The sequence below is a fragment of the Eschscholzia californica genome, unplaced genomic scaffold (assembly GCF_041429995.1).
Source record: "Eschscholzia californica isolate CP2 unplaced genomic scaffold, dmEscCali1.0.p SCAF_1, whole genome shotgun sequence".
Lineage (NCBI taxonomy): Eukaryota > Viridiplantae > Streptophyta > Magnoliopsida > Ranunculales > Papaveraceae > Eschscholzia > Eschscholzia californica.
In genome coordinates, this window is record NW_028238198.1 from 7,672,764 (window position 1) to 7,697,941 (window position 25,178).

The 25,178-nt window shown below is 36.4% G+C and overlaps 5 protein-coding genes across 7 annotated transcripts; 1 reads left to right on the top strand and 4 right to left on the bottom strand.

Annotated features, from left to right (window-relative positions):
- The first annotated feature begins 508 nt into the window (after positions 1-508).
- Positions 509-4,836, top strand: LOC147563741 (uncharacterized). The gene is made up of 7 exons (XM_086640263.1): positions 509-1,458; positions 1,556-1,594; positions 1,677-1,747; positions 3,378-3,442; positions 3,537-3,626; positions 3,713-3,805; positions 4,074-4,836. The coding sequence occupies exons 1-7, from the start codon at positions 965-967 to the stop codon at positions 4,479-4,481; spliced, it is 1,260 nt and encodes a 419-aa protein (XP_086496389.1). The 5' UTR covers positions 509-964; the 3' UTR covers positions 4,482-4,836.
- A 583-nt stretch (positions 4,837-5,419) lies between these two features.
- On the bottom strand, positions 5,420-11,487 carry LOC147563742 (Pentatricopeptide repeat (PPR) superfamily protein). Its single transcript, XM_086640260.1, has 2 exons — positions 10,223-11,487; positions 5,420-8,957 (listed from the first exon to the last, which is right to left on the bottom strand). Exon 2 carries the CDS (start codon positions 7,940-7,942, stop codon positions 6,116-6,118), a length of 1,827 nt encoding a protein of 608 aa, XP_086496386.1. The 5' UTR covers positions 7,943-8,957; positions 10,223-11,487; the 3' UTR covers positions 5,420-6,115.
- Positions 10,252-11,442, bottom strand: LOC147563743 (small ribosomal subunit protein mL103 (rPPR7)-like). The gene has a single exon (XM_086658539.1). It carries the CDS (start codon positions 11,440-11,442, stop codon positions 10,252-10,254), a length of 1,191 nt encoding a protein of 396 aa, XP_086514665.1.
- Positions 11,488-12,185: 698 nt separating the features above from the next.
- Positions 12,186-18,752, bottom strand: LOC147563744 (delta(24)-sterol reductase). 3 transcript variants are annotated; one of them, XM_086640253.1, is made up of 4 exons: positions 18,606-18,752; positions 15,626-16,897; positions 15,045-15,497; positions 12,186-12,361 (listed from the first exon to the last, which is right to left on the bottom strand). In XM_086640253.1, the coding sequence occupies exons 2-3, from the start codon at positions 16,871-16,873 to the stop codon at positions 15,054-15,056; spliced, it is 1,692 nt and encodes a 563-aa protein (XP_086496379.1). In that variant the 5' UTR covers positions 16,874-16,897; positions 18,606-18,752; the 3' UTR covers positions 12,186-12,361; positions 15,045-15,053. The 3 variants fall into 3 exon arrangements, with proteins under 3 accessions (XP_086496379.1, XP_086496372.1, XP_086496365.1); XM_086640246.1 differs by having other exon boundaries at positions 18,096-18,608; XM_086640239.1 differs by lacking the exon at positions 12,186-12,361 and having other exon boundaries at positions 14,838-15,497; positions 18,096-18,719.
- On the bottom strand, positions 12,271-13,188 carry LOC147563745 (small ribosomal subunit protein mS78 (rPPR3a)-like). Its single transcript, XM_086640273.1, has one exon. The coding sequence runs from the start codon at positions 13,090-13,092 to the stop codon at positions 12,397-12,399; it is 696 nt and encodes a 231-aa protein (XP_086496399.1). The 5' UTR covers positions 13,093-13,188; the 3' UTR covers positions 12,271-12,396.
- Positions 18,753-25,178: the final 6,426 nt, after the last annotated feature.

Sequence of the window (25,178 nt, forward strand, 5' to 3'; positions counted from 1 at the left end):
TCGAGATAAATTTATTCCACCAAAATTCTATCGATAGCTTGCAACAAAAAAAAAAAAGACTTAATCAATAGATTATGAAGAGATAAAAAAAAAAGACTTCATCGACAGATTAAGAAGAGATATCCAACTACTCCACCAAAGAGTGCCAGACTGAGTGGTCTCAAATGCTATAACAAGAGACATCCAACTAACTTCAACAAAAAAAAGAAAAAGAAAAAAGAGACATCCAACTATTGCACCAAAAATGCATGGCAGACTAGTGGTCTCAAATGCTTTAACAATAAATGGTCTCAGATATATTTTATAGGACCCAATGGGCCAACAAAATTGGCCCACCACTACCTTCTTCAAAATTGCCCACCGATCTGTACCCACAATCCAGAAAAACTAGGGCCAACCTTCAGCCTCTGAAATCCGAGAACGTGTCAAATACGCGACGCAACGCCGTCGTCGCATATGCAACACGTGTAAATCCAATTTATTAATAACACGTGTCAGACTAATAGTTAGAGAGAGAGAGAGAAAATCAAAGTAGTGAGAGAAAGAAAGTTCTGGCGTCTTGCCAACGTTTGCTATTTCAACCAACATTTGCTTGCTTTCATTGAAGTAGTAAGAAACAATTTTCATTTCTCGTGAAGGGAAACCCTTATCTTGTCAAAAAGCTTTTCGTTATCTATTATTAGTGATAAAACTTCTTCTTTCCTTCCAAATTTTTAGCCTCTAAATTTAGCTAAAAAAATTGAACGATTCTCTTCTGTTATTCAATTTGTAAATTCAATTTCACTCTTTGCGATTCATTTTTTTCTTTGGTTTTACAATTTTCAATCTCATTTGAATCGCCAAAAAATATACTCCTCAATTAGATCTTGTTTTTCAATCAAAAAAAAAAAAAAATTCAACGGAAGAAACAGAGAAGAAGAAATTTTGATCGATTTACTAGGTTTTGAGAAGAAGATTAAGATCGATGGTAATGGAATCAACAACGAAGGTAAAAGATACGTCATCGTCGTCGACTTCGCTACTCCTAACATCAGGCGCAAGCGGACTTGTAAAATCGATTTTATCATTTAGAACATTGAAGCGTTTGGTAATGTTGATCAATGCGTTTGTTATGTTATTGCTCTTTCCATTTAGGGTAAAGAAACGTTGTTCTTCATCATCATCGTCGTCATCCTCAATGTCGTCGATGATTGAAAAACCTAAAGATGAGAAACAGGAAATTCTGATTTGTCATCGGAAAGCTCAGATTCAACGAGTTTCTTCTCCTGTAAGTAATCGGAGAAGTAATGTGAAGGTTTTCGAGGATCATGATGTAGTGAGAAGACGAGCGCTCGCCATTAAAAGAGCGAGTCAAGAAGATGATGATTCTAGGTCGGTTAGAGAAGTGTCTCTGTTTGTTACCAGTAGAGGTGATACTCTGTTTACCCAATTGTGGAAGCCGGTGTCGGTTAAGATCAGGTGACCTAATTTTTGTTGATTTCATCTTATTCCAACTGATTCTTCCATATACTCTATCAATAATTGTTAGTTCTAATGATTATTAATTCTCATACAGGGCTTTAATGGTTATTCTACACGGCCTAAATGAACACAGGTGAGAAAAACGAGCTTATGTATTTATAATCTAATTGATTCTATAAGTTGACAAATTGCTGAGAACATTTGATATGGAACAGTGGGAGGTACAGCGATTTCGCGAAGCAACTTATTTCTATTGGATTTAAAGTCTATGGGATGGATTGGACTGGTAGGTTTTTGCCATTTTTTCTTACATTTATTTGTGTTAGGTTTTTTGTGACTTTAAGCTTTCTATTTGTTCTTCCATTGACATTTCATCCGCATTTAGTTGAATTACGCATTATGCTTCTCCAATGTAGTAACACACTCACATAGACTCGCGCGCATACCCACTAACACATATTCAATCATCAACTCGATCATGTTAGGTTTTAATTTCTTTTACACTTTTAATCAACTTGTGCATTTGGTTTATGTTCATCGTCTTTTTGTTTTATATCGGTGTATGCAATTGCTCTCCACTTTGGGAACCAAATAATCATGAAAAACTATGCCTTGGTAGTACTGAGGAAAAAGAACAAAATTGTGCTTCTTTTTCAGGAAAACAGAAAAAAGGAATAATGGAAAGATTACATTACAATTGAGTTTGTTGGTGACCTCAATGTGTCACTGAGTCAACATCTTAGTTAGTCTATTTAACCTTACAGATTCACACTCTCCTCGGTAATATCGAGTTACATCAATGCAAACTTAATTTTGTTTTATGAAGCAGAGCTCCTATTTGTAGTACCCATAAAACTACTGTTTTCCAAATCATCAACCTAAATGAGACTTAGAAATGTTTCTTTAAAGTGCATGTCCGCACAAACCTCCCTCGAGCAAACCTCTTATGTCACGGTATGAGATACGAGTTAGGAATCAACTTAAGTTAGAGTCTATCCACCAAAGTATTGGGCAAAAGCGTAGCATCCAGATTGACACTTCTTTCTTATGGAGAAAGTCTTTCAGAATATTCTATCCGGATCTCTATATGAAAATTACAAGAAAGATAGTTAACTGCCTTTCAGAAAATTTTAATAATGGCAGGGATTTCTATGATCATTTCTTTTTCTTGAATACTTAAAGAGAAAATTTGAAGCATTTTGGGACTTGCTTCTTACTCGATAAGGTGTAAACATAGTGTTCCGACCTTCCATATGGTAGTGTAGGTTCAAACCTAGCCACATTAGAATATATAGTATGAATCTACTTGTGCACTTCACAGCATTATTAGATTTTCATTCTTGTGCAATGATGTAGATACGAAGTTCATTTTCTTCCTTTTTGCTATTTCGTGTAACTTCTCTGTGTGGTATGTTGTGAAACACTTCTTTTTATTGGTTAAATCCTGGAATATTGTTTTGCATACGAATAAAAGCAGGTCTCATGACTGACCTCCGACTGACGGATGCACATTTTCATGTTACGCAATCTAGGTATCAATCTCACTGAGGTGATATGGAAATTCTCATTTTACTTAACTTTATCATTTATACTGGTGGTGTAGAGTTTTTAGCCCATGCTAATCAGGGCAGACATAGATGGTCTTAAATATTGTTAACATCAATTGTCATTAAATTGACCCTTTGTTATAAGTTCTATTATCATTATTATACAAGTTTAGAATGTTGGTATGGTCTAAAAAGGGTATTGGGTGATGTGGCAATCCGTGGCCATGGGAATCGGTTTGCAGTGCCATGTGAGAGGGCCCTATGCTAACATAATAGAAGTATAACTAATAAGGATATTGTATCTGAATTTTAAGATCCAGGTTAAGTGACCTTATTTCTTCTGACTTGTTAAATCCAATTTTTCATTAGGTCACGGAGGAAGTGATGGGCTTCACGGATATGTTCATTCCCTTGATGATGCCGTCAATGACCTGGTATGTTATTTATCTGACATAATGTGTATTCCGAAAGAGTTCTACATATACATAATAACTGAATTAAAACTTGTTTCTCCTTTACAATTTACAGAAAGCTTTTATTGAGAAGGTGTCAACCGATAATCCCGGGTTACCATGTTTTTGTTTCGGACACTCAACAGGTGGTGCTATCATCCTGAAGGTAACTCCCATACCTATGTGAAAAACCTTAAGACTTGTCAAAGCTAATAAATTTAACCTTATGTTTATTTTAATGGATAACTATAGGCGGTTCTGGACCCAAAGATCGAAAAGCTTATATCTGGTGTGGTGCTGACTTCACCAGCAGTGGGAGTTCAACCTTCTCATCCAATCTTTGGTGTAAGGTTCCGATCTTATTCACATCAATAGGAGAGTTACAGTTTTCATATTTAATAATGCTATATTATTCTTGTTCTTTTACTATATGACATGTAAGTTGAAGTAATATGCCATTTCACCATTGCGGAGACGGAGAACAGCAAGCAATTTTTGTTGTCATGTTAGACCTAGCCACATCATCTCGTCAACACCACCTAATACTATCAGAATTAGTTTAATAACTTCTCTAGCTGGGTAGGCCTAATCAATTGTCCTTGTATTTATGCAGATAATTGCTCCAATCTTCTCCTATCTATTACCAAAATACCAATTCACTGCTGCCAATAAGAACGGGTTGACTGTTTCTCGAGACCCAGAGGCATTAGTTGCCAAATATTCAGACCCACTGGTGTACACTGGTTCAATCAGAGTCCGAACAGGATACGAGATCCTCTGTATCTCAGCTTACTTACAGCAAAACATGAACAAATTGAATGTCCCGTTTCTTGTTCTTCATGGCTCAGCAGATGGCGTAACTGACCCAAGAGGTTCCAAAAAGCTCTATGAAGAAGCTTCCTCAAGTGATAAGGCTCTCAAAATCTATGAAGGATTATTACATGATCTTCTCTTTGAACCAGAAAAGGAAGCCATTATGAAGGACATAATGGGTTGGTTGAAATCTAGGGTATCTGAATGATACGTCTGCTTTTCTGAAATACCCTTTCTGAAATACCAATCGGGTCGAACCAATTCTAACCCGAGTAATCTGTCTGGCAGTTTTATGCCGAAACGGCTCATTTTCATGGCAGGGGAATTGAGGAGAGAGGGAAGGAAGGGAATTATGAACCTAGATTCATGTTGATGACTTTATTGTGGACATAAATTTTGATGGGAAGAGAGGTGGAGTGAAGTTGGAAGAAGTATTGAAAGCAAGTTATTTTACTTTTGTAGAGGATACATGATTGCTCGCTTTTTCTATCGTTAGTGGCTGTAAACAGAACCTGACTTAAGAAGATAAGTTTATTAATCTAAACCTTATTATCTATGCTCAATGAATCTGAAACAATCAGGAAAGCGTTGTCTCATACTAATCAGGAAAGTGTTGTCTCATACTCATGTTAATACGGTTCCTACAGTGGGTGTTTGTTTTTCTTCCATGGTCTGATTCGTCTGAATTTGATTTTGTTTAAAATCAAATAGATTTAGGATGACCCATTTAGATGAGCCAGAGGTATAAATAAACATGTGGATTGACTTAGAAATAGATCAAACGCCCCATATGTTTTTTAAAGATCCATCTGTGTTATGTGATTCTCTGTTGTACTCATGGAGATGCAACCAAACACGCAGACTCCGAGACAGATTTCAGTTCTAACTTAGAGAGGCCAGAGATAATGTCCTCTGATAGAAAGAGAGGTGGACTCCAATCAACACTGCCCCCTAAGTCCAACCTGAGATATTGTAAGGACGTCACCTACAGCTCCGTTAGAACATAGAAGCATGTGGAGAGGTGGATATGGGCAAGCTTTGCTCCTGACCCCGCTCTGACTATAAAGAGAGCACGGAGGTTTGCAGAAGTGCGCTCGACACTTTAAGCTTTGCTTTACCCGAGAGAATGATGGTTACACAGACTACTAGATCACATAAAAGATCTAATTTCTTAATTGGAGTTGTTACGGACAAAAAATACGATCATAATGCGTGATTCTTTCTCTGTAGTCTGTACTACCATCCCACGGTCTATTATTTAGTAAGTGATCTGAATCAAATCTTTACAACTCCATTGATTTCTTACACTTGGGGACTGAACTGACTTAAGAGTCGGAGTGTCTTCACAGCCACAGGTACCCTTCAAATTTCTATTACAGTAGCGTCAAGAAGTAATCTTATACTTGTGCACTGCACTGAGAGTCGGAGTGCCTTCACTGGTCCCCCCTCAAGTCTCTATTACTGTAGCCACTTCTCGACATCATGAAACTCTGACCAAATACCGTGACTAGCTGAGCTAAGAACCGAACCACTAGAAGAGTGGGTCCTCCTCCCGCTATAAAATCGAGACAATAGAGAATTCTTACAATATGTGAAAGAAAGTTGAGGATGAAGAAAAAATGTGAAGAAATCCATCAATGCCCGTTTTCTCTAGACATGTCAAGTCGCCTTTAACCTAGATTCGTGCTTCAGCCTAGTGCTTGCGACGACCAAGATTTCCAGTAACTTAATTCTTGAGATAACTCTATTGGCCCTAAAACCAATTGCTAATATTTATGAAACAATGACTCACATGGACATATATTGCAGATATAGTATCTTTGTCAAAAACCTGTATAGTTTTCAACTGAATTCTGGGTCGGAGTTGTTCAGTTCATATCCTATGAGTTTCGAGTGAAGGTTAACTACATCTAACATCATATAAATACCCTTGGATTGAAAATGAGATTTATCCCATGCTATAAATTCATGAATAGAACCATCAATCTCTACGGAGCTACAACCTGCTATCTTCTCCACCCCTTTCTCCTTCATCATCTTTCTTACTCTTGCTGCATCTTCCCACTTTTCACAGTCAGAATACAAGTTAGCAAGAAGCATATACCGACCGCTTCGATCTGGTTGAAGCATGATTAGATGTTGTCCAACTTTTTCACCGAGATTGAAATCCTTATGAATCATACATGCACCAAATAGAGCTCCCCAAACACCTTCACTAGGTTCTATTGGCATGTTTTCAATCAAATTCAGAGCTTCGTTCAAATACCCGGCTCGCCCAAGAATATCAACCATACAACCATAATGATCTATATTAGGTTCAATACCATAAATTCGATTCATTGAAGAAAAAAATTTATGTCCCTCATCTACCAAACCACCATGAGAACAAGCACACAAAATGCCTATAAATGTTACTTTATTGGGTTGGACACCATGCACTAGCATTTGAGCGAAAATTATCAACGAGCTCGAACTATGACCATTCACTGACAACCCATTGATCATAGCAGTCCAAGGATAAACATCCTTCTTCGGTAGCTCCTGAAAAACGCCGAAAGCTTCGAAAATAGAACCACATTTTGCATACATATCTATTAGTGCTGTTCCAACTATAGAATTCATATCTAAGTTATTCTTTTCTATGTAAGTATGGACCCATCTTCCTTGATCTAATGCTCCTAATTGAGCACAGGCAGTTAGAACACTTGATAAGGTAGCTTCATTAGGCTTCACTTTCTCAACAAGCATATCTTGAAAGACATCTAATGCTTCCTTAACCCTACCACAATTTAAGTAACCAGAAATCAAAGAACTCCACGAAACTACATTTTTAACAGGCATTTCATGAAGAATCTTATGAGCTTCATCACAATACCCACATTTTGCATAGAAATTTAGAAGGGCAGAACCAACATATACATCCCATTTCACTCTCCCAGATTCTATGTAAAATCCATGAATCCATCTTCCAAACCAGGGAAGTACCAACATACCGGCGGCAGAGAGAACACTAACAATGGTGACTTCATCAACTTCAACATTCATTAATCTCATTTTAATAAAACAATCTAATGCTTGCTTGGGTTGATTGTTCTTAACATACCCATCAATCATGGTTGTCCAAGAAACAGAATCTCTCTGAGGAATTCCTTCAAACAACTGATATGCAGACCCCAAATGACCTTGGTTCAAGTAAGCAGACAATAAAGAATTCTGAACAAAAGAATCAGAAGAGAACCCAAACTTGATTGATTGAGCATGAACTTGATTAGGGTTTTGGGTTTTGGATTTCGACTTAGACAAGACCTTAAGAACTAAAGAATAAGTATAAGGATCGGGTATTACACCTTGATGTCGCATTTTAGAGAAGAGAGTAAAGGGTATCTCTGGTTGAGAAATGGAGGTGGAAATATCTTTGATCATTTTGTTCCAAAAATAAGGTTCGGGTACTTGTGGAATTTGATTGAAGAGAGAGAAAATGTAAGAGATGTCGTAACAAGAGTAGGGATTGATGGAGATGAAATGAAGGAACTTGGGTATGAAGAAGGTGGGATTTGAGAGAGAATTTTTGATGAAAGTGGCGTGAATTTGCTTGAGATGATCCAAATTTAGACATTTTTGGTTTTCTAATAAGGAGAGACATGCAGAGTGGAAGTTAGTTGAAATCATTTAATGCCAAATTTCCAACATATTTGCAGAGTTCATCATAAACCACAAATGGCAGTTGAACTCAAATAGAAGAATTTGGAGGAAGATTTTAATTCGGGTGGCATTGTTTCTAAACGGCTGGATATCGTACACTTGGGTTACACTCCCATCATCCAACCAACGTCCAAGATTAGGGCAGTTTAGGAAAGACTGGCTATATATTTTTTTTTTTTTTGTTGAAAGAAGACTGGCTATATAGGGATGGTAAAATTTCATATCTCAGATGGTAAAAGTTAGGGGCCTTTGAAACATCTTATCGGAAGAACAAGAATAACAATAATCTGGCCTGTGAGTATTTTCACCCATTTGCCTGGGTGGGAATTGAGATGTTGGAATAATCCCACATTGATTGGGTGCTAGAACCTAAGTTTATCAAAGTCTTTCTGGTCCATCGTCGGAGGGTGAAAGAATCGGAGGGTGAAAGAATAGCCTTGCACACTCGCTTCTCGAGCTAGCTTTTGAAAATAGTGACGCCCAAAACCACTTGGCCAGAGAAGACTCAAACATACCTACAGAATTTTACTCCCTAGACGGACCAAACTCATCAAGTATGTAATTATAAGTACAAAATTTAGAGACCACCAATCCCATTTCCGTAGTGGCTTCATCAATAGGATGTTTATGACAGTTCGAAGATGTCTTTCAGTCCAACTTTGTTTACCGTCAGCATTTCCTATTTCATGACAAAATGGCAATCTGACAATTATAAACTTCTACATTCTACGAGTCAAAAGTTATCACATCTGTAACATGGCTCAAAACTAGCATGTTCACAAACCCAAAATTTGCTACAAAAATTCAGTAACCTCAAACGGACATAAAGTTTAAGCTTTCAAAACAGAGTTTCATCAACATGTCTTTCAACAGAACATCAATATGCCACGTCTCGGTGATGTCGTACTTCATTCTCCTTCGCACTACTTATAATTGTCTTGCTCTGAAGTGGAGATACTGTGTTATCCAAACTTCTGCACTTCTGTTTTTCAGCCGGAAAATGAAGATTAACAAATCAACCGACATATATAAATGTTAAATGATGCTTATGATCTATACTAATGCTGGACTTTCTGTTAGTGTTAAGACCGATAGACATCTCAAGAACGTTCTCGGAGTAAGGTAGAAAACCACTATTGGTATGGGGAAGTTGTTGATTACCAGCATTGGATAATCTATCATCACTTGCTGATGGTTCTATTGCTCTACAATTAGGGTTATGGAGTCCTCCCACTTTCGCAAAAATACACAGCGGTAGCAAGAATACTAGTTGTTTACCCCGTGATTTTATGGCATGATAACTATCTTTCTTGACTTCTTAGGTATCTATTGTATAAAACGATTGATCAAAACACCAACATATGGGGTTCGTTTAAAAGGTTTATCTAGGCCGACCATCTAATCAGATCACAAGTAGTAAATTAAATACCATTTGCCTTGTTGTTAACAGACCAAAAGACCAAAACAGAATTTATTTTCCATGTAAGAAGATGCTTTAAAATGCAAGTTTAATGGAGAGTAAGGAATAAGATCAGCTAAGATGCATATGTATACCCACGATTGTTTATGAGGTTACGTACTAATTTTTACAAAATCAAAACCTTCCCCAAATATCAAAGATGTGGCAAGGCCTCCATTGTGGAACAATACCTCACACTACGGTGAGTGGTGCCTAAGTGAGGAGAAAAATCATACATGTGGGGGGTTCCCAGTGTCGCTGCTTACTCTGATGGGCTGGGTGAATCGTGTGTCTTTGTCAATGACGAGGCCTTTTAGGTGGGCTTGTGGAGCCTCCGCCAAGAACAAAACCTCGCACCTATTGGGCTTAGACCTGGGTGTCTAAAACGGGACAGTATCAATAACTGCTAAGGCTTGGGGCGTCACATTTCTCTACAGTTTTTTACGAAGGAAAAAAGTTCACAACTTTTATTGTATTACCTGAACTGTTATTCATAGAGAATTATACAATCATTTCTATAGCATCAAGAACTTAATTGCACCAAAAAGAAAACAATATGACAATGAGAACTGCGATTCTATTGACATTCGTCCCAAAGAAAATTTTAACATTATATTGTATGCCATGACAAAAATTGGAACTTAATAACTGATAAGATGCACAAAAATGATTCAAGTAAAAATGCATTGATAGTTCTAAGTAGAGAATCAAATAATTAATAAATGTTATAGTCAGAAATTGAACTTCAAGATGGTATATGAATTTTGAACAGATCGAAAGGAACATACCTTTTGATCAAGTGGCAGTAAATTATGATTTAAGACAAAGAAAGACGACTTTCAACATTCGCCCATGAATCGATAGCACTTCCTTTTAGCCTCTTCTTCATCTTCTCAATAATCTCCTTAGCCTCATCAACTTTAGATATCTTCACTAACCCATTAACCAGAGCTTCCATGGTCTCAAATGGAAGAATAAAATGCTTCTTGAAACTCTTCTTACAAATATCTAACGCCGAATCAAACATTTCCCTCTCAACCAAATTACTTATCATAGCAAAGTATGTATCAGAATTTGGAGAAACAGAGTTCTCACCCTCACCCATACTCTCAAAAATCTTTTTCGCCCACTCGAAATCTCCTAACTTACTAAACCCTTCAATTAAAGTATTGAAAGTAGATAAATTTGGTTTAATTCCCTTACCAACCATTTCATCAAACAATTTCTTAGCCTCAATTGAATCTCCCTTACTAAAAAGAGATGAAATTCTAAGATTATAAGTAACTAAATTAGGTTCTAATTTTAGCAGAGAAATTTTCTTAACTATCTCATCAAACTTAATTTGATCATTTGAATGAAAACGTAAGAGTATATTATAAGAATTGATATCAGGTTTAACCCCATTTTCTCTCTCTAATTTCTCAAGCAACAATTTTGCATCTTTTTCATTCATACCTGAAACTGAAGCTTTCAGAACAATATTATACGAAACAATTCCTGGTTTCACACCGATTTTCCCAGGAATCGATTTCATTGATTCCAAAATCTTATCAAATTGACGATTTTCCAAGAAAACACTGAAAAGTGCAGAAAGTGATTTCTCAGTTCTTTTGATTCCAAAATCTTCCATTTGATTGAATATACTAACAGCTTGATCAACCATTCTGGATTTTGAATACAGCATCATGATTCGAATCCAGAAGCCCTCTGATTTACGAACAGGTGATGATTTCTGGTACTCGAATATTTGTTCGATGAGATCAAATCGTTGAAGTTTAGATAGTTTTTCAACGGAACGATCAAATAAAGCTCGGTCACGAGAGAAACGAGAGAAATTTGATGAGTTTTGGAAGATTTCAGCGAGTTTTTCAGGATTAGATTCATGTTTGAGAGATGATTTTACCTTTCGGAATGAAGAGATCGAGGGTTTTTCTGCTGTAGTTGCGGAGAGAGTAGAAAAGAGACTTCGAGTAAGATGGATATTACGGTTTCTAAGAAATGCCGCCATTGATGAGAGTTTTGAAAGCTTGAAATGAAACTAGGGTTTTAGCTTCGCTCTATGATCCTCAGTTTTCAGGTATTGTGAAGAAGGGGCATTTTCGCACGTGAGGCTATCACGGTTATAGGGATTGATAGGGTTACCAAGTACAATCGATCCACTTATATTTTCATTCATTTTTTTTTGAGAAATCGACAACGATCAACGCTAGTCGTTACAAGACATTAATATACAACGTTAGCATGACGAATTAAATGACTTAAAGCCTACATAAACTACTTTATTTATATCCAAGTCCAATATTCTTGGATTTCCACTTCAGACCGAACCTCAGACCTAGAGTATATGCACTGACCAGGAGACAATCAGTTGTTGGCATTTTCATTCATTATGTGTCCAAAGTTTTCCCGGATTTAGCGAGGAGAGTGGACGGGCATAATATGAGGTGGAGAGCTGGATTTTCTTCAACCAATCAATCAAGAGAGATAAAGGGCGAATACGCTTTAGATATTGGCTCATTTTTATGCGAGAATTTGCCAAATTCTATTCAATAGTTGGGGGAGAATCCACACGATGATTGCTAGAAGGTTAGTGGACATTTACTTATATTTTAGATTACTTTGATATATAGAATATAATCTTAAGTTGTAATTCTAACTTGGCCTACATGTAGTAGGTCGGCGCCATCGACAAGATACTGTCAAGGGAGTGAGGGACTAATATAGTCCAAACCATAAATGACATTACTATTATCTAAAAGACAACAAAAACTACATTAACCAACCCATAGTTCAGAGTCAAATGAAAATGAAGAAGCAAACAAGAACATGACCAAAGGGGCATGGGAAATTCAGTTCTCAACCTAAAAAAGAAAGAAAAAACAAAGCCCTCTCATCAATACCAACCAAATACTTCAAACCAGATTCTACTAACTAAAATCAATCAGCTTCAGCATAAGAGTTCTCAAGATACTATTTCATCAAGCTTAATTTGATCATTTGAATGAAAACGTAAGAGTATATTATAAGAATTGATATCAGGTTTAACCCCATTTTCTCTCTCTAATTTCTCAAGCAACAATTTTGCATCTTTTTCATTCATACCTGAAACTGAAGCTTTCAGAACAATATTATAGGAAACAATTCCAGGTTTCACACCGATTTTCCCAGGAATCGATTTCATTGATTCCAAAATCTTATCAAATTGACGATTTTCCAAGAAAACACTGAGAAGTGCAGAAAGTGATTTCTCAGTTCGTTTGATTCCAAAATCTTCCATTTGATTGAATATACTAACAGCTTGATCAACCATTTTGGTTTTTGAATACAGCATCATGATTCGAATCCAGAAACCTTCTGATTTACGAACAGGTGATGATTTCTGGTACTCGAATATTTGTTCGATGAGATCAAATCGTTGAAGTTTAGATAGTTTTTCAACGGAACGATCAAATAAAGCTCGGTCACGAGAGAAACGAGAGAAATTTGATGAGTTTTGGAAGATTTCAGCGAGTTTTTCAGGATTAGATTCATGTTTGAGAGATGATTTTACCTTTCGGAATGAAGAGATCGAGGGTTTTTCTGCTGTAGTTGCGGAAATAGTAGAGAAGAGACTTCGAGTAAGATGGATATTATTACGGTTTCTAAGAAATGCCGCCATTGATGAGAGTTTTGAAAGCTTGAAATGAAACTAGGGTTTTAGCTTCGCTCTATGTTCCTCAGTTTTCAGGTATTGTGAAGAAGGGGCATTTTCGCACGTGAGGCCATCACGGTTATAGGGATTGATAGAGTTACCAAGTACAATCGATCCACTTATATTTCCATTCATTTTTTTTTATGAGAAATCGACAACGATCAACGCCAGTCGTTACAAGACACTGATATACAACGTTAGCATGACGAATTAAATGACTTAAAGCTTACATAAACTACTTTATTTAGGTGGGTGTTACGGGGAAATAAAGAAACTTTTCGGGGTTTAAAGTTTTGGATGGAAACAAAAAAAATTTGACTTTTTTTTATTTCCTCCAAACAACCAAATCTTTTTTAAATTTTTCTTCCTTTCCCCTACCACCACCATCTCCGACGATTTCAATCTTCTCCGGCGACTTCCACCATCTTCTCCGGCGACGTTTTTTTTCTCCTGCTCTCCATCTCCGGCGAAGGGGAGGAGCCCCTTCGCCGGAGATGGAGAGAAGAAAGAAAGCAAAAAAGAAGAAAGAGAAAAATAGAAGATAGAGAGAAAGGAGAAAGAGAGAAAGGAGAGATAGAGAGAAAGGGGAGAGAGAGGGAAGATGATGATGTCGGCAGCCGTCGCCGACAACACCCGGTCGGCGACTTTCTGCCGACGACGTTAAGGTGCGTGTTAGGTTTTATTTTTTTTGCTTCCCGCCGTCTTCACTGGAAACATTTCTGCTTTCCCCAAAGTGGTGGCTTTTATTTATATCCAAGTTCAATAATCTTGGATTTCTACTTCCATAAGATCGAACCTTAGACCTAGGGTATATGCCAGACCAGGGGGCAATCAGTGGTTGCTATTTTCATTCATTATGTGCCCAAAGTTTTCCCATGGATTCCACAAGCAACCATTATACATCAACAAGATTAAGGGAGAGTTAAAAGCATTTCTCTATCCTACCTGGCTATATGTCTCGATTTGGGATTTTGCGAGGCAAGTGGACGGGCATAATATGAGGTGGAGAGCTGGGGGAGAATCCACACGATGATTGCGAGAAGGTTAGTGGACATTTACTTACATTTTAGATTACTTTTTTTTTGGTTTGATGAGATATATTAGCAAAGAAAAACCAACATCCTTACATAAGCTACTAATTAAAAGCAGAAAGAAACGATGGTACTACATTCCATATTTTTTTCTCCATTTTGCGAGAGTATCGGCTTTGGAGTTGCATTTCCTGGGAGCATAATGAATATGATGTCTGTGAATTGATTTCTGAGAGCTAGCGACGTTGAGATGATTTTTTGCGATTGCCAATGTAGTCTGTCACTCTGATCGTTGATGAAATTGATTATATTTTGATTATCGCTCTCGCTATGAACATGTTGGATTTGAAGTTGGATAGCCCAAATGATGCCGTAGTGTATAGCTAAACTTTCACATTCTTCTGCGTTTTGTCCACGGACAGTGTCTACTACTGCTATGATAAAATTTGCTTCATCATCATGGATAATACATCCTATTTCAGCTGGTTCCGTGAGTTTCATAAAAGAGGCATCTACATTTATCTTGAGGAATGGTGTCGATGGAGGTCTCCATTGTTGTTTATGTGGTTTTAAATTACTTTGATATATAGAATATAATCTTAAGTTGTAATTCTAACTTGGCCTACATGTAGTAGGTCGGCGCCATCGACAAGATACTGTCAAGGGAGTGAGGGACTAATATAGTCCAAACCATAAATGACATTACTATTATCTAAAAGACATCAAAAACTACATTAACCAACCCATAGTTCAGAGTCAAATGAAAATGAAGAAGCAAACAAGAACATGACCAAAGGGGCATGGGAAATTCAGTTCTCAACCTAAAAAAGAAAGAAAAAACAAAGCCTTCTCATCAATACCAACCAAATACTACAAACCAGATTCTACTAACTAAAATCAATCAGCTTCAGCATAAGAGTTCTCAAGATGAGCTTGTTCAGCTTCCTGCACTTCTTTCTCAGTCTTCTTCCCTTTCTTACACTTGTAGTAAACACTCATGAAAGTTCCTACTGCTCCATACTTCTTTCGGCATTCTTCATAAAGCGTAGCATCAAACATTCTCCAGAAATCTTTCTCATTCAATTCAGAAACTGCATATTGTGGTTGGAAACTATGGTTCTCAATCAACCAGCTCTCTAATTTACGAACAGCTTCTGCTCCATCATATTCTTCACCTCTCAATACAGGTCCTGGTGCGTAGTAAACACCAATGTCTGTGTACATTTGTGCGTACTCTGTGTCTCCTTGTCTATGCTCGTGCTCAAATCCAGGTTCAGGATATATCATGGTTTTTACGGGGAGCTTGTATAGTCTGTGAGGGCAGAGCCAGATTGGATATACCTGGATAAAATAACAAGCAGAATTAAGTAAATGTCTAAAAGCACATCACTTTCTGTATTTATATATCTATAGTAGTACTAAATATATTACGTAGATAAAAAAAAAAAGATAAGAGTAAGGATACACACCTCCATCTCACGGTGAACCCATTCTAGTGCATCCCCGACCTTGTATAATGGAACGAGCATATCCTGAATCACGTGCATATCATGGTAATAATTTCTAATAGCCTCACCTTGAGTGGCTTTGAGCAATGAAACCTTTGGAGGCATCAACCATCCCAATGTCCATCTGAACCACCACTGGTCTCCGAATGGAAGGATGAGCTTCCCTTCCCAATACAAACATCTAGTGTGCCTGTGATAGTAATCTCTAGTAGGTATGTATTCAACAAATTCACCCTTCTTTAGAGCTTCTTGTGCATGTTGGTAGAACCATTGCTTAAACCACCAACGCTGGTTGTTAATCTTATTTCCCTTCTTCATTGCCTCTTCCTTCGAAGCATACCTCCCAGACATGCAAACTGCTTCAGTAGGAGAATAAATCATGCTCTCAACAAAATCTGGAACTTTTTCAGGGTTATCCTGATCTAAATCTCTAGGTGCAAAAGAGTCCATATAACCTTGTGCGAGCTCCTTTAGACTCCCAATCACTGGTTTGTAGGTTAGCTTCATGTACTCTTTAATGTTTATGAGCTTGACCTCAGCAGAAACGAGGAGTCCTAATGTTCCCTGAGACCATGGAATTGCGTAGAATAGGTCAGAGTATTCGTTGTCTTTGGTTGCTCGAACTAAACTCCCATCTGCAAGAACAATCTCATAAGCTACAACTGTGTCTGAGAAAAGCCCGTACAAATGGGAACTCCCTTCAATTCCATAACCATTGATGAGACCACCAACAGTGAGATCATCCAACTCAGCGACCACGGCAAGGGAAAGGTTCATAGGAACTGTGACTCTGCTGATCTGACCCATGTTAACCAACGGCTCAACCCTCGCAACCATTCTCTCTCTATCAATATCCAGGACGTTACGGAAAGCTGAGAGATCAACCTCAAAGTGGCGAGCCCTCTTATAGTCGACATTTCGCATCCCTACAGCAATATAAGGTTTCCGAGCTGTGCAGACAAGTCCGTCTTTGGATGGGTTTCTTTTCTTAAGGCGCTCCACGACTTTCTTTACATTTTCGTCATGCTCTTTCTGACGTTGCTTAAAGGACTTCCTCTCAGATTTCACATCGCCGAGATAGGTAAGGAAGTACAGGGTGAAAGAGATTGGAAGGACTACAAAGATAACCATGATCCATCGAAACTTGACAAAGTAGTCCACCCACACCTTCTTCCTCTTGGGGCGGAGAGGAGCCTCAAGATCCGACATGATGGAAGAAGATACAACTTTTCACTGCAATGAAAATTTATGAATTCTGTTAGTTAGAAGAACTTGCAAGATTTATACTCAAACCAGTAACTTTTTTAAGAGGAATATGAAGTAAAAGTTGATTAGCTTCTAATCCATATCTTACTTTGGGATGATCTCTACATACTATAGAAATCATCCCCAACAGAGCTCAAATCATTTTCAATTTCTGAAATCCACTAGCCAGAATAGCATCACTAGATAAATTAGTACTATCCAGTCTATTCATGCGCGACAATTAGCATATCTAATGAGATAGTATCTGCTTTAAGATTAACTCAATTTGTGATTTTAAATTAGTTTTGACCAGGAATGTTGGACTGTAGGAGAGATGATCATATTATCATAATTGTCATAATTGCCAAGATTAGTGTGACATTGTGAGAGATGCTAAAAGGCGTAAACATGGACAAACAGATCAGGATCCATCATTGTGTCCCCACCTAGAAACTTTCTAGAGCCAGAACATCAAGATCTGTCGTAGGCGGATCTCAAACCTCATAATATCCGCAAATAAATTCCTCAAATTCTAGTACAACTTTTATTTGTCCAACAAAAAGAAAAATTATCGGGAAAGCTAACTTCCCAACTAGTGTGACAAGAACGTTGACAAGTCGTGATGCGGAAAGCAAGTTTTCACAATTGATCAATTTGGAGCTGTTCAAACGAACATCACAGTTTGATCCGATCCTTTGATTTCCACATCACTAGTTGTCAACGTTCTTGTCACACTAGTAGAGAAAGTATACGTATTTTGAGTGAGAATTACTAAAATTGAGTACCCATCTTTTAATATTACAAGAGTCTGACTCTCAGAGTAACAATTTAATATACCATAACAACAATATAGCATCAAAATCCATAAATTTGACAAATCCTGAAACCATAATGTACCTAGCTCAACAATATCAAGAATTCAAGAAGAACAAAATAAGTACATTAATTTGCTTAAAGAACATGAAAACAATAAGCTCTAGCAACAAATACTATCTAATAAAAAGTTCAATTCTACAAAAATCTCAAAAATAAGAAAACCCAAGTTAGATATCAACAGATCTAAGAAGAATTACTACAAATTACCATGAAAAAGAACACTAAAATAGTTTGGTGAAGTTAATTCAAGTATCTTATTTGAAACCAAAAAACTGAAGTCTAGTACTAGAGAAATTCACAATTGAGTTACCTCGAAAAGATGGAGGTCAGAGAAAGTAGGATTGGAGGAGGAAATGTTCCTCCAACAACATAGAGAGAGAAAGTGAAAGATGGAGGGGTTTAAAAAACAAATTGGGGAAGAAGAAAAACAAAATGAGTGAAGAAACCAAGGTGAGATCCACCACTAAAATCTAGCTGGAACTCACGTTATGATTCAAAAAATTATTATAAAATTGATGAGATCTATATCTGGTGAGAGAGAAATCGATAATTAGAATTTTAAAATAGAAAAACAGATTCAAAGTTCAAATTACTTTACAAAAAATGCATAAAGTTGATAGTGAAGAAATCATCATAAAGATATAAAGAGAAAAGGGTAGAAAGAAAAAGAAAAACATTAAAGAAATGTAAGAAAGTGAGATTTTTCAGACCCTATGAAAAATAATCATAACAGGGTAAGTAACAAAAAAGTGATAAATTTGCAGATCAAAATTATGAAAAATTCCATTGAAGTGAAATGAGCTTCTGGTAAAATCATTACCTCAAGACTTGAGTGGGGTTGTAGAAAGAGAGAAACAGGGGGAGGACTGTTAGAGACTAGTGAGAGAAAATGAGTTAGAAAGCTCACTGTATTCCGTTATGCACCTCAACACACGTCCTCAGACTTCAATTTTTTTTTATAGGATGCCCACATCCAAACTGTGTCTATAATACGTGTCATATGGACACGAGCTATACCTTAGTATATTCATGAATCATGATGTATAATCATGCTATCTAATGATGTAAGGATGTAACGACTCTTGAGTCCATGTTAAAAAGAAAAATGATAATCAAATTATATTTCATAACAAGATTTACAATTAATGGGCTAAAGTCCACCTGAACTACTTTATTAACATAAGTTCAATAAATCCTGATTTGTCCTTCTATTAGATAAAACTTATATTTTCGTATTGCCAGTAGATGCACTACTAACAGTCTACCAGGCAATCCTTACCTTTATAATTAGTGGTCAAAATGTTTTGAATGACAAGTTTTAAAGAGACCCCTCCTTAACAAAAAGTTTTAAAGAGACCCTACAAATACACAGTATGTGATGGAACCAACTCTATTTTGGTTCCATTTGAGTAGTTAATTCATAGGTCCGCATTTTGAATCTTAATATTACATAACCAAAATCAAAACTCGTAAGTACCACCTCAACAAAAGAAACTCATAAGCACAAGAATTTATGGTGTGTTTGGTTGCAGAATTCCTAAGTAGAATTCCTATCAAAAGTGGAATTTGATAGGAATCATGAATCCTTGGTCTGGTTGGCTACCAAGAATCCTAGGACTCTTGAATCCTAAGGATTCCTAATTCCAAAATTTGTATTGGACCAAAATCCCATCCTACCCCGTAAGATTTGTTAGGATTTTGGATTTATAAACTTAAATTTCAAACTTAAAATCAACAAAAAAATATTTCCTTCTACAAAATCATTATTTTTTTTCAAAATCATTATTCTTTTCAAAAAAACATATTTTTTCTAAAAACGTTTAAAAATACTCAAAATAATAATAAATTATAGGATTTTTAGTTGCCAAACAAGCCAAAAGATATTACTCCCTCTGTCCCAAATTAAGAGTCCACTATTCCTTTTTTGGATGTCTCAAATTAAGAGTCTCATTCCTTTTTTATCACATAAAATCCCTTACTTTTCCATAAATACCCTTTCTTATATGTTTTCAATATGTGGTGCATTAATTAAGCTAATTAAGACATTTGATTATTTCCAATACAAAAATTTATTTTCCAATGAACAAATCCACTCTTTTTAGATTAACCAAGTGAGAAATTAATATGGTTACATGTATTTCTAGAATAAAAATTGTAATCTTTGAATTAGTTCAAGAAAAATTATCAAATAAATAAGGGTAAACATGGAAGAAGAGAAAATGTGAAAATAAGTTGGATTCCCAATATGGGACTCTTAATTTGGGACGGAGGGAGTACTTGGATTCATGAATCCATGGAAATGGAATCATGAATCCCAAGGAACGGATTCATGATTCTGCCATCCAACACACCATTAATGAATTAGTTCTGGAGAGTAAGATACTCCCAATGGAAGTGTCACATCTCTATTTTGAATGTTTAGCTAAAGGAGCAAAATTTGGTGGGAAGCAACATTAAATACCAAAAATTTGAAAATAGAGAGATACCAAAAGTCTTGCCAAAAATATGATAGCCAACAAATTAGTGGAAGCCATTTCCCGCATAAATGGGTAAAACTGATTAATTGGGTTGAAAGGAAAATATATTTCAAAATTCAAATTAAAGTAATAAACTGGATGTAGACAAGAATGAATAATTGAACACATATATACAATTTCTCTCTATCATCTCAAGGATCATATAAAGAATTTTCGAATAAACTCCCATGAAATAGTAATAGGCCAACTACCTAGCAAAGCACTGGATATGTTCTATTTTTCTATTTGCGGACATAACCTAACTCAACGCATTAGAACTTAGGAATGAAATTTTGATTACGGTGATAATATTGGTAGACATAGAAATGAAAATATTTCTGTCATTTCGATTGAGATATTCAAAATTTATTTTCCTGGCGATGCAAGAACTTAGTTAAATTTTGGTAGGAATATAAATTGAAATATTTCGATCATTTCGACATTGATACATCAAAGATGTGCTAAGCACGATAAGCGCCAAATTTAAACTCTTACAAGAACGGGCCTGAAGCCCAACTAAACTGTGGCCTAAAACCAAATTACATTATTTATACTTAACAACCCAAATCAAACTAAATTAGAGTCTAAAGCCCAACAACTTTATTTATATCTTAATAACTCAAGTTCAATCAATCATGGAATCCACTTCTTCTGGGAATGAAACCTTGTACCTCTAAGATTTTAGAATTTATGTCAACATTATCGATCACTTGGACAACCAAATATTGCGGAGTCCACCATCTTTGAGCCAGGGTTAACTTGAGTTTTTGTAACAATATCATAATGAATCTGTACAACTCTTATCAAAGTAGTTATTTTCTCCTTTTATACTTGTGGGTCTTATATTGAAACTTGTTTTTTTTTTAATTGTAAAATCACATTTTAAATAAAAAAAAAACTTATTTTTTTTTTATTCTTAAACACCCTCGTCCTCTATAAAATGGAAATTTAATGTGACATTTATCTCATTCAATGGATTTAATACTTTTCAGGTAAAGTAATAAAATAAATAAAGATTGCTATAAATATTGGTAATATTTAGATAGAAATTGTCACATTAAATTTGGTGCCCAGGTGTTATCACAATTCCCAAACATGCAACTGCAAGGTTTTTGGTGTTTAGCCCAAATATTTACTGCATGAGTTAAGATACATCCCTAATCAAAATCAAATTATATGGTTTAATGGACTTTTAAACAAAAATTTGACTCAAGAGTAGCAAGCCATCCTTCTGATTAAAAAAATTGGGTAACAACACAAATGAGTTATAATACAATCTGGCAGATCAAATTGTAGGACTTAATGGAATTATACTACTATTTTATGAACAAGTATCATTTATTAAAATTCCAATTTAATAACAACTAATGCATTTAAAAATTAGGAAAATATAATCTAATGAGGAGAAGCTACTGTCAAGATGCCCATCCCACAAAAAAAAAATGATGATCTCAAAACAGTAAGCACGTGTATAGTAGATATGATTATTAAAAAAATAATTGGGATCAGATCCAATTATATCTCTCCTAACGAGTTTCTTGATATTAATAGAACTTGATGTCAATACATTACATTAAAGTCTAAAGACGTGATCTAAACACGATAACCAAGACGTGATCTAAACACGATAACCACCTAAGAATAAATAGTTTTAGACAGCGTATGACATTGCAAGGAAAAAGAATAGATATGCAGCACCCTAAGAATAAGTATTACATTGCGGTGAGATAGCTTGGATACCTCTCGGCATGAATTAACTCTTGATCCATCGGGTAATCTAACAAATAAATCCGGAGGAGCAAGAGAATAAGAAGAAAATCGTGATAAAACCGAACATATGTGTTTAGCGGCACCGGAATTAATAACTCAAGGAGGGTGAGAAGAAGAAGTATACTTACCGGTGAGATTAACGAGTGGATCTTTGTTGAGACGAAGAGAGGTTGTGGGCTGTTTGTGTTGATCTAACAATGCCAAAACCGATTGATATTGTTCCGGGGTGAGAGATGTTGCTGTAGGCACCCCCACATCGTTTTGATGTGTGACCAAGTTGGTGGCCGAATCTTGCCGAGAACGTGGTCTTCCACGTTGACCGTAGTTTGGTGGATAACCATGGAGTTTGTAGCATGTGGAAATATCATGGCCATGGAGTTTACAATGATCACAAAAGGGTCGTTGACGTTTGGGTCTTTGTTTATCGGAACCATAAGACCGATTTTGATTGTATTCATTGGAACCAACGGCTAGGGCAGCAGCGTCGTTATCTATATTCATAGGAAAAACAATGTTTTGTTGAACCTCTTCTTGTTTAATAAGAGAATGAATTCGAAGAATAGAAGGGAATGGTTCAATCAACAAAATTTGACTCCGTATTGAGGAGAATCGGTCATTAAGACCTTGGAGAAACTCCATAGCTCTATCTTGATTTGTTCGTTCAACCAAGGAGCGACCATGACCACATGTATAAGGCTCGGTAATTAGCAAAGAGTTGAGTTCATCTTGAAGAGCCTTGAATTTGGTAAAGTATGTGGAAACATCGAAATTGTCTTGCTTAAGATAAGAAATTGCTCTCTTGAGTTGGAAAATCTTGGGAGCATTCCGTTGATGAAAACGGTCATAGAGATTATGCCATATATCATAAGCCGTCTCATCATATAATATTGATGATCGAAGAGGTGGATCAACCGAATTAATAAGCCAACTAGAAACAAGGTCGTTACATCGTCCCCATTGTTCTAGTTCGTTAGGATCGGTAGGTTTATCGATGCTTCCATCAACAAAACCGAGTTTTCCTTTAGCTCGTAAGGCTTTTGACATTCCTCGTGACCATGAGGAATAGTTATCACCGGTTAAAAGCGGTGTGATGATAATAGTAGTGGGAGAATCCGAGTGATGAACCTCAAACGGTCCACTATTAGTGGTTGCATGAACTTGAGAAGTTTCGGAGACTTCGGGAGTAGTCATGATTCAAGAGAAAAAAAAATTTTGAAGGCTCTTATACCATGTGAAACGATAAATACCTTTGTGTGTATAACTCGAATTGAGTCGAGTTATAGAGGAGATGATCGGGTGAAAACCGAGAGGGATGAGATAGCTTGGATACCTCTCGGTTGAACCCGAGGGAGATGATGAGTGACTCTCGGTTATAACCGAGGTTGGCAGCTTGAGACTCTCGGTTATGACCGAGAGTTGATGATGGCACTTCTCGGTTATAACCGAGTGGGAGAGATTGAGATACTCGGGTGAACCGAGGGAAGAAGATGATGGTGGAGAGTTGATCGTGAGAGAGAGAGAGATAGGTAAATACCTTGTTTATTCACACTTACAACTTGATGATTACATTGTCTATAGAGATACATATTTATAGGTTTACAACTTAGGAGTCTTGTAAAATCGAAAAACTAAAACTCTATCTTTATCTAGTGTAATCCTAATAGAACTAGGACTAGTAATCCTAATAGAATTAGGACTAATGGAGACCGACCCACTCGGTTGTGACCGAGTGGAATTGACTCTCTAACACGGTTCATATAAAATTACAAGGTGTTGGTTCTAAACTGCTATAACGTGCTTATCGATTTTTGTTTTCTCTCGACAGAGATAATTTGATAGCATTCATTAGTTATGTTAGTTAGAAACTGTGCTAAAGTTTTAATAGTATCAACAAAAAATTGTAATTACTGCATCCAACCCCCCCATTGCCTTGCGGCTTTGTCCTAAGAGCAAGTCCAATCCCAGCCTGTCTTAGGCCGAAAAAACCACTTTTTCACCTAAAATTATTGGCCTCAGCTCAGCCTCTAAAATTCAGCCCCAGCTTCTCTTGAGGCCGAAAATTTGTTCATGTGGGAAACGCGTGTGTGCACTTTTAGTTGGTGTGCGAAAAACGTGTGTGATTTTATGTATATATAAAATACGTGTTTGAACTATTTTTCGAAAAAAAATATATTCGGGGACCGACATTTGGTGGGATGTATTTTAATTACTAATATTTATGTTTTTCTAGAATTTAAAAAAAAAAAAATTAAAACTAATTAGAATTACAAAAAATGTATTTTGATTTTTAAGTTATTTATAATTTTTTTAATTATTTTTAATTGTTTAATATTTAAAAAAAAAAAAAACAGATATGGCCGTTGGATCTGTCCCCAATGTGACCGTTGGGGTCCCCAACGGTCACATGGGGACCCCTTCAGTCGCCCCTAACATTAGGGGCGACTGAAGGAAGAGCCCCAACCTCCGCTCCAAGCGGTTGGGCTTGGAGCGGGTGGCTGAGGCCATAATTTCAAAATTATGGCCTCAGCCGGCTGGGGCTGGACTTGCTCTTAGGACGTTACCCTAATAAACTTAATTGTCATTGTTTACCCCTTATTTGGTCAACTTTATTACAAAATAGTCCTCCAAGAGTTTGTTCTTTGTTATATCATTTTGTTTTCTAGGTCTAAACTTTGTAATCCATCTTCATTGATGTATTAGATTTGCTCAAAAAAGTTATTGTAAATACTGCATAAACAGTGCTAAATATTAAAAAAAAAATGAAAAGAAAGTCCTCCCAAACACATGAAATATTATATATCAAACGATTATCGAGGTTTAGAGGAGAATAAACAACATTTTGTTGAAAGAAAAATGTTACTGAAGAAAAATAAGAAGACGCTGAACACCAATCTTATGTCATTTCACGTGATTCGTGCTTATGATGATTCAGACCCACTAAAATGAAGTAATCCAAGAAAAACAATAAGAAAGTAGACAGTCACACACAACACAAAGAGACTTACGTAGTTCAGTTGGCGAGACCTACTATGCCGTTAACAACAACGTGATGTTTTTAACTATAATAACAAAAACAAGTTACACAAGGTTTTCAAAAATATACTTGA